Below are 9,893 nucleotides of genomic sequence, written 5' to 3'. Positions count from 1 at the left end.
GTCAGATGCTCCTTGAGGCTAGTAAGCACAAATTAGCCACTTCCATTATTACTGCGAAGCAAATGGGAGAGTTCAATTTCTTTTCTTTCTTTTTTTGGGAAAAGGTACGGTAATGTTATAGTATATAAATAAGCACAGAGGATGTGCTGCAACATCTGAACAGTACTTGCAGAAGCAAATACAGCAAAAGTATGCCCCTTCTATTCTAATCTTCATGGCTGAGTTCAATTTCTAGCTTACAAGAACAGCATTCATGATACATGTCCAGTTCAAGCATTCCACGATTGAGAAAATCATGTCAATAAAACTAATTAGTATTAGCTTATCCAAAAACAGCATACTAAGCACCAATGCACCAGTCGTCTTAGCTGGGAAAACAAAATAAGTATTAACAAAACATTTCGAGGAATCAGCACGCCCATATATCAAGCAGTAGACAACTAGTCATGCCCCACGAGTTTTCAGTGCAATGATTGAAAATTCATGGAGAATTCTTTCACGTCACTGAGAAAGACTTGCAAACAATAAGAAGAAAGCAGGAAGCAAATATGCTAAATTTCAAATCTTCGAATTCTTAAGACCCGTGGTTTTATTTATCTTTGTGTCATCCTCCAAAGCTCTTGCCTTCATAGGAAGTTCAATCACATTCTTGATTTAGGAAAGGACATCCCTAAGAAAAACATCTCTTATAGTGTAAAGTCATCGAGACTGAACTAAATTCTGGACTCAAGTTAATGAAATCATGATTATGATAAAATTTTCAAGAAAGTGAACCAATACAACAATTCAGATATGGACAAATTAAGATAAAATCTAAAGTATGGAAGAAATACAACAACACCATGCTTACAGGGCAGAGCATCCAGAGGCTGGAGGCACTGACCCTTCTTGATAGATACAGCTGATCTTTCCGAAGTTTTCAGCAGCGCGTCACGCTGGAATACTACAAACGAATGCACAAACTCGAGAAACACCAGAATGTCAGAACCTCAGCCCCTGAATGACTCCATGAAAAAATTCAAAAGAATGTCCTAAAGTACTAAATGGTGAAACTTGTATTCTTTCACTGAGATCTTCTCCGCAAGTGCTGTGATACAGCGTACCCCTCAAAGAAATCCAAGACAGCATTCTCTAAATCCTCCACAGAATACTTTATGTAATTTTCCGGATGCCTCCCACTTTCTATATGGCTCCTGAACCGTCCAAGAAACGATCTATATGCTGGGATTAACTTTTCGGATATGGAAATTTGCAGCTCCTCCTTGAGCTGTGTATCTGGTATCAACCACACGGACTGAGTCCTGTGAACCTCTTCAAACAAGGCGTTGAATGCCTTAAACCTCTCTCTCAATGCACTCTTGGACACCCCGGATGAAAAACTTCCACTCACGTGTAATCCCTCATCTCTCAAACAATGCAAAACCCTCACCCAAGTTGCTCTCTGGTAATTAACAGCAGCTTGCCTGAATTTCCCAGTTAACTTCCTCAAGTAATCATCCCCAATCATGTCCCTTAACTCAGGTGATCCTTTAATCTTCTCAACAATATAATGGACATTATTCATCATAAACAAATGAGCCAAAGAGGTATCCTTATAGTGCTTAGACTTACCATCCAAATTGAACTGCAAAATGACAATAATCCAAATCAAATGAAGAGCCAACGGGGTTTGCCCTTCTAGCTCACTAAAATCCATATCAGGTGTATTAGGATCACTCGAATACCTTGATCCCGTTGAAGGCTTTGAAACAATCAATTCAACCATCGTCTGCTTATAATCCGAGATTAAACTTATATAGTTCATGACATACCTAGTCAAGGGATGAATTGTCCCTCCGGGGACAGGAACCCTAGAAGGTTCACGAAGCACTGCATTCTCAAATTCCGATAATATCCCTCTAGCAGCCTCCCCTAACCTAGACAATATCTCTACTGACTGAACTCTAATCGACTCTGAAGATTTTGACTCGAAAACAATTTCAATATCAGTTAATAAACCCGATAAAGCATCATGAAGATCTAATATCTTAAACAACTTTTCAGGCGATCGCCTGCTAATGCTAATGGCTTCGGCAAAATTGAACAGCTGAATAGCTGGACCTTTAATAGTCTCCATAAAGCAAGCATCATCCGTCGCCGTCCCCAAACCTTCAAAGATTTGCTCACAGAGCTTCTTCTCGCTAGCGAAAAGTATGCGAACGCATACTTTTGCTGCTCGTATCCATCTACGAATCTTTGCTTCGAGAGTCTCCCAATCAAGTCTCTGTATATCTCCTATGCTCAGCTTCTCTATTCCAAGCTTCCGGAAGCTCGAGTCTACAGCAGACTTGCGTACACTGCCATACACCTGAATACACTCCCGGAGATATCCAGCTGAAATCATACGCTCCGCGATACACCGGAGATCGTCTATTGCTTCTGAAGGCATGAGATCGACCTCACGGATGCTGTTAGTAGATCGGTAACTGCTGCTGGTGCTACTCCCTTGTTTTTCCAGCTCTTTGCTGAACGAATCATCGTCGCCGGCGCGTGGAGTATCGCGGCAGTCTTCTTCTGAAACACTTGGATCAGTTAATGATTCGGCTTCGATTGCGTTTGTGTGAGCGATGAGTATGTTACGGAACTCGTCCTCGAGACGAGCCATGGCGATCTGGATCGCGGTGTTGGCTTTATCGTGGTCGTCGGAGACGGAGAGTGTGGTGGACTCCATTGACCGTTGGATTTCATCAACGGCTTGTAAATAGCGATCGATCTCGCGACGATCGCCGTTGAATATCATCTTCTCTCTAGCTTCTTCAGATACCGTTGAATCCCACCGGAGAATTATCTTCTCAGCTGACTCAAATGCAACGGCGTCGTTTTTTTCAGGTGATTCCATGGATGGATAATTTTAAATTTTTGAAATTCAGAATCTGAAAAAAGAAACAAAAAGGGATTCGAGCTTTTGGTGAAGAAGATGCAGACCTATTAATGATGATTGAAGAATCAAAAATGGATGCGCATTGAATTTTGCATACTCCGTACGTATTAATTTATCAATTTTAGCAGTGGTAATAATACAGTGCTAAGAAAAAAAAAAGTACAGTATTGAGAAGATTACTGTAGTTAGTATCGTTTCTGTTTGTCCGGTGAAAAGTTAATTTGTCTCAATTTAGACTCAACTTGACTTCCCCACGAACGAATCTATGAAAATTCCAATAGTTGAGACTTAATTTTTTAATTTACTTTTTATTATCTAACTTAATACTCCTAGTATGGTTAGACATTTATTTTTATTTGTTATTTTTTCTCTATAAAAAGATAATTTGGTGCATAAAATATTTTTGCGTTTACTCAGGATCTGAAAAAGTGTCGCAATCCCTAGACATTTTATCGTGATGCAAGTATCATTGGCGATTTCACAGCTCGAACTCTTGATTTGTAGAACTCTCAAAGACAAATTCAATTGCTGCTCCAAAAATATTATTTTTCTGGATAATGGATAAATTTTTATTTGAAGTTATAGTACAACGGATTAATTTTATAAATATGAATGTTATCGATTTTATATAGCAGAAGTAAAAAAAAAAAAAAAAAAAGTTTGCAGCAAACCATTAATTATAAGTATAATGGGCATGTAAGAGGAAGAAAGTGAAACAAAAGGAAAATTTTGAGTTTATTAGGTTGTCAATAAGTTGAAAATTTCCAAATTTTAGTAATAATAATTAAGTTATTCCTATAACATACATTACACTCTTGTTGACCAACTTTTGAAAATCTGAAAAGGTAGTAATCGGTTGACTACAATATACACGAATTAACAGCTAGTATTTCAATGTGTTATTTTGAAAAAGTTGTGGAGCTAGATATATATGACTAATTTTGAGATTAACAAGCTCAAGTTGGGTGCATTTTGTACAATTAGTGCGATGAAGAGTAAAGGCGTGAATGAAGGGGAAAAGCATACATTCCTATTAAGTTTTAACTTAAATCCTTAACCTAATTGATTACCAATACAAGGCAAGACACGTAGAAAGGCAACAGCAAAACTTAATTAATGAGATCAGTAAACGAATGATAGAATTTAATGAAGTCAACTTAATGTGTGGCATTCACGTGCGTGCATGCTTGCACGTACACAATTCTTCCACATAAAAACAATATATTCAGTAAATAATTTCAGACAATAATACATTCAGCTATGGATTCAGACAATAACATAAAACCTAGTGTTTGAAATTTATATATATGTTCGAAAAAATAAGTATATAATATATAATGCATTGAATAGTAAGATCATCTCATTTGAACAACATGAGATTTATCTATGAGTTAAAAGGTTTGGCATAACCTAATATTTCAAACTAATAGAAATCAATTTCTCAATAATATATGACAATTAAACTCAAACTCAAGATACTTGTCAGCTTCGATACCATGTTGAATTTTGTGTTATAATTTTAGTTACATAATTATGCCAGCAATACGTCAAAATTCTGAATCCGCTATTGATTTTGAACCGTACATACGCATAATGGAATGACTGAGTGAGACAATAATGAAAGCTGTATGTGTGAAATGCAAGCAATATTATTTCAATACATTTGAAAGTGTAAAAAAGGAGGAATCTAGCTTGTTTTGTGCTTCCTTTCTTCCTCCATTAAATGATCCAAATTATGTGTGCAACAAAAGCTGTTTCATAGCTGGCAAACAATCTAGCAAAGCAAGTCAGGAACACACGAGTGCTGCAGAATAATAGCTAATTAACAACTCGAAAATCTATCATCTCAAAATGTGTGTTCTAATATTATAGTAGTAGTAAGTAACGTCAAATTATTTAAGTTTAATGGATCAATTTTTGAAATCCTAAATTTTGGTGTATATAGAAATACTAGCGTTGTGGTGTTCAGCTCCAAAAACAGCTCATACGTTTTTGAAAACCAACCTGTTTGGTTCTGTATTCAGACAGGTTCTGGATACAACTTGTTACACTTTTTTACTGTTTCCTATGTACACATATTAAGATATCTTATAACAAAATACCAAATAGTAATTTTTAATCTATAGATGCAAACTCCTCCACTACAACAGGTGGGATATTAATAGTCTGTTTGGGTAAGTTTTTTTTGGGTCACAAGTGTTTTTAAAAAAAATAAAAAAAATTGAGGTGTTTGGCCACGCTTTAGAAGGAAAAAGAAGCAAAAACGGTTTTTGAAAAGCAGAAAAAAAATAGTTTCTCTCTAAATGCAGTTTTCTAAAAAATATTTTTGAGAAAAATACACTTAGAAATAATTTAAAAGTTTGATCAAATACTAATTATTACTCAAAATTACTTTACAAATTACTTATCATTAAAAACACTTTTTTAAAAAGTACGTAATTTTAGAAATTCGGCCAAACATGTTTATAATTGTTAGTTGCCAGATTAGAAATTCCTTTGATGTGTGACATTTTTGTTCTTTCATCTCCAGCTGTAATGTATAATTTCATCATCACTGAAGTCACTGTCAACCAACGTACATATACATGGCCAATGAGAGATCCACACATTTCATTTAATTAACCTTAAAATAAAAACTCTACTCTTTCCAGTGTATAATTTGAATTTATGTTTTAATGTTAAGACAAATGCTGACTACCCCTTGAAAAATAAATAACTTACCAGGAATCAGAATTTAAAGAGGAAGAGGGAGAAAAATAAAACTAAAGAGAAATCTATGCAGTATTGTCCACCGGAAACACAGTTAACTTCATATACATTTAAAATAGCTATTTATCCGGTTTGGTGTTCGACACTTCTCTATTAATTGTGTGAAAAATATAAACAGACAATTATAACTATTATACTTTAATCCCAAGCAAATTGGATCAGCTATATGAATCCCGTGTCGATAACTCAATATCATATCTGAACATAATTATATTTTGCACTTCAGAAATTTCTTATCTACGAGAGTTAGTACTCAACAATATGATAGAAATAGGAAATTGTATTTCATTGACATTTCTAAAAAGCAAGCATACGCTCTTTCATCTCTTCACAGGATGCAGCTGCTCCCATCATTTCTTGTTCTATGAGGTTGGTAATGAAATGACACATAACGGAGCATCTAAAAGAAGAAAAGTACACAAATTCAAAGAAAAATTTAGTCAGTAATATATGTACTATCACTAATTAACGAACCTTAAAAAGAGAAAAAAAAAACTATCATTAGTCTGACGACCATAGGAGAAGCTGCAACATTAACCACGCCTTGAATTACCAGTCGCGAAATTCCCAATTAGGTGTTCCTTGTAGGGGATTGTGACACTGGTATTTCAGCACATCCATCTCTCACTGAAGGCATTATCTGCATCGTTTGTCCCGTTTGTTGTTGTATTTCTTCAATCCTCCTAATAATTTCTCTAATATTTATCCTTTGCTGTGGATTACTCTCTACACAAGCTGCACCAATGTGAAGTAATTCTTTCATTTGACTCGTTGAATTTTTGGCACTTGCCATTATATCTGGATCATATAATTCAGCTTCTCTTCCCTCACCAATCGCAGATTTCACCCATTGCACTATATCAATCCCTCCTTTGCCGGTATTTAGATATTGGGACGGGAATTTCCCTGTTAATATCTCGAGAATGACAATTCCTAGGCAATAAACGTCGGATTTGGGTGTAACTTGGTGATTTTGTACTGCCTCTGAAGATTTGAATGCGATTAGTGCTTGAGCTGCGTGTGCATTGTTGATTAAGGTGTAGAATCCGTAACCTGTGAGTATTGGCTCGTGGTCTGTGTTTATAAGTATATTGCTCGATTTCAGATCGCCGTGAGGCAAATCAGAAGAAGAGAGTTCAGTGTGGAGATAACTTAATCCTTGTGCTATTCCTTGTACGATCTTTAAACGCACTGGCCAGGTGAGCTCAGCATGTGGGATTCCTCGATCGCCTGTGATCAATAATTAAGCATACAACAATCCATATAAGAAATACTTACATCACAAAATAGTCATGCACAGGGCAACAATAACAACAATCCCAGTATAATTCTATAAATGGAGTCTAGGGAGTACAATGTGTATACAGCCTTACCCCTATCTGGAAGATAGAGAAAATATTTCCGATAGACCCCTGTAAACTACAAAAACGGAATACACATGGCTTCATATTTTTACGGAAAAGGATCTTGGGTCTTATTCAACCTAAGCTAAAAGTCAGGTCACGAGGTGAGGATAATCCTAAGATATATAAGGAGATAATAGTCCATTTCCGCAACCAAATCAGAACGTTTAATGGTCCCTACAACCAGGATTGGACATGCAGAGCTTGAACAACATATCATAGGGGCTCAATATTGGGTAAACCAAGAGCGAGGATTAGTCTGAATCTAACTCAACTCCAAAAATTAGCTCATGAAATGAGGATTATCCAAGATTAGAAATGAGTGTGTCTTTGATATCATGTTAAGGAAAAGGACATTGGGCCTAACTGAATCTCAAAAAGTCAGCTCATGAGGTGCGGATTGCCAGACCACATAGCAGATATCAGCTCATTCCCTCAATCAATGCGAGACATTTAACAAGTCATATAGATTTTTATCGTACACGGGTATATGTGTGCAGATAATGTTTAGGAGAGATGACTTAATACAGATAGAGCTAGGTACTTTACCATGAAGTAGGAACAGCAAGCTTCCTTTAGGAATGTACTCATATACAAACAGCTTCTCTTCCTTGCGATAATGATAAGCCAAAAGTGTTAGAATATTTTCATGTCTTAATCTTCCTAAACGCCTAACCTCTGCATCAAAACCATCTTTTCCAATCTTGTTCATTTCTTTAATCCTCTTTACAACTACTGTCAATCCATTTGCCATCATTGCCTTATAAGAAGAACCCAATGGTCCATTTCCTAACACTTCTGCTGCAGCTTTCATCAAATCTGCTAACCCAAACTCACCCTTATCATCATTTACCATTGTCAAATCGCCCACACGCTTCCCATTTATTGATCCTTTGCGTATCGAGCTACCCCTTCGACTTAATTCAAACGATTTCTTGCTATCACTCGAAATTCTCCTCCCGAGTGAGGGCTCCTCAAAACTTTCAATAGCAGCGCGACGATTTTGTTGTCTACGACACATGAAGTATATTCCTACTATCATGATCAATAGCAGTACAATTGACGCTATCATGACCCAAATTGAGATGCTTTTATTCGAATTTCCATGACTTTTATTATTTGTGCTATTATTATTGCTATTATTTGCGGCCTGATCACAAGCTTTGCCTAATTTCTCTCCACAAAGCTCAGCATTTCCCTTAAAGGAACTTGCATTGAATCTTGATAAGCTCTCTGGAATTTCCCCTTTGAAATTATTATTCGAAAGATCGAGTGATAACAATGTCGACTGGTTCAACGTTGGGATTGGACCTGAAAACTGGTTATTCTCTAAATGCAACTCAATCAAATGATACAGTTCTAATATTGATGATGGAATTTCACCAGTAAATTTATTTCCAGAAAGCCATAACTTCTTTAAAGACTGCATTTTATCGAAGTAATTCGATGGAATTTCACCAGAAAATTGATTTGCTGATAAATAAAGTCCTTTTAAAGCACCCATTCGATTGAATTCAGGGATCGGTCCAGAGAACGAATTGCTACGAAAACTAAGTGTTCGTAAACCAGGAAGTTGTGACAATGAATCAACGTCTATATTTCCTGATAAATTCATTCTTCCAAGTAGAACACTCCTAACAATTTGATTTTGACAAATGACACCAACCCAACGATTATTTTTGTCACACGGATCGCTCCCGATTTTCCAAGAATCCAAAGATTCTGCATTTGTAAATGATTGCTTCAATTTCAACAAGGCTTCAGTATGTGTAACAGAAATTGAAGGCACTGGGTAATTGATCAAAGACACAATGCAAATAAGGCATGTTTTGATCATAAAACGGAAAATATTGGCCATATTATTCCTGGAAAATTTTCGTCCCAGTAATAGAATTTTGCAAGTAAATTTCGGGAATTTTCATTTGTTAGCTGAGGTAAGAAGAAAATTTTACTTGTTTGGTTAATTTCTTGTTTTTGTGTTTTTATTTGTATTATTTTTTCCCCCGGTTTTACAAGTTTAGGGGATGAAAGTCGCAAAGGTGCAAAAGAGCCAGAGAACAAAGGACCACATGAGACTTCTAGTAACAAACAATTGGAGAACCGTTGTTATCGTTGAGTTTGTGCAGATATTCAACCGAGAATAACTGCAATAACTGAAATCCTGGTTTTTAACTTGTTGTAGTTAACCCGTTGTCCTAAGGATAATTTGTTTTTAGTCATCCACTCACTAAATGAGACGAATGTGTAAATTAAGATTGTGTTCCAACTAAATAAAGAGAAAAAAACCACCAAGAAAAAAGGAAAAAACCATGTCAGCAAAAATTGAGTATCCTGTAAGTATATAGGAAATTACCACCGCCCATAAGTAAATTATTATAAAAATTTATCAATTCATAAAATATTATCAATATTAGTCTATTAGCTATTTGTAGCCAAAAAAACGTCAAACTTTTGTTTTCTTTTGAGTGGGTATTGTTGGATTGGATTGTGTACATCTTAACATAGGCGGAGCTAGGTTTTCAACTTTATGGGTTCTAGATTTTAGAACGATGATTTTAAGTACTAATAAATGAGTTTTAAATTTAATATCCATACATATTTAATTAACTTTTTAACACAAATACACTACTTGAGAAAAAATTACTGGGTTCGTCGAACCCGTATTCAGGTTTCTAGCTCCGCTCCTGCATCTTAAAAAGTTTGAATTTGAATTTTGGGATGATTTGGTAGAGTTTGGGGGTAAGGCAAGTGCCTTAGGCCACCATGGGGCCCCATTTTCTAGGAATAATATATATATATAT

At 35.9% G+C, this 9,893-nt stretch overlaps 2 protein-coding genes across 2 annotated transcripts; both read right to left on the bottom strand.

Moving 5' to 3' along the window:
• Positions 1-731: 731 nt before the first annotated feature.
• On the bottom strand, positions 732-3,076 carry LOC104113627 (exocyst complex component EXO70A1-like). Its single transcript, XM_009623846.4, has one exon. The coding sequence runs from the start codon at positions 2,876-2,878 to the stop codon at positions 1,064-1,066; it is 1,815 nt and encodes a 604-aa protein (XP_009622141.1). The 5' UTR covers positions 2,879-3,076; the 3' UTR covers positions 732-1,063.
• A 2,875-nt stretch (positions 3,077-5,951) lies between these two features.
• On the bottom strand, positions 5,952-9,152 carry LOC104113626 (pollen receptor-like kinase 3). The gene is made up of 2 exons (XM_009623845.4): positions 7,642-9,152; positions 5,952-6,919 (listed from the first exon to the last, which is right to left on the bottom strand). Exons 1-2 carry the CDS (start codon positions 8,948-8,950, stop codon positions 6,261-6,263), a joined length of 1,968 nt encoding a protein of 655 aa, XP_009622140.1. The 5' UTR covers positions 8,951-9,152; the 3' UTR covers positions 5,952-6,260.
• Between the last annotated feature and the right edge of the window lie 741 nt (positions 9,153-9,893).

This window comes from Nicotiana tomentosiformis, chromosome 3, assembly GCF_000390325.3.
Source record: "Nicotiana tomentosiformis chromosome 3, ASM39032v3, whole genome shotgun sequence".
In the NCBI taxonomy this organism is placed as follows: Eukaryota; Viridiplantae; Streptophyta; class Magnoliopsida; order Solanales; family Solanaceae; genus Nicotiana; species Nicotiana tomentosiformis.
The sequence above is the reverse complement of the archived record's forward strand: the minus strand, read 5'-3'. Positions and strand labels throughout refer to the sequence as shown.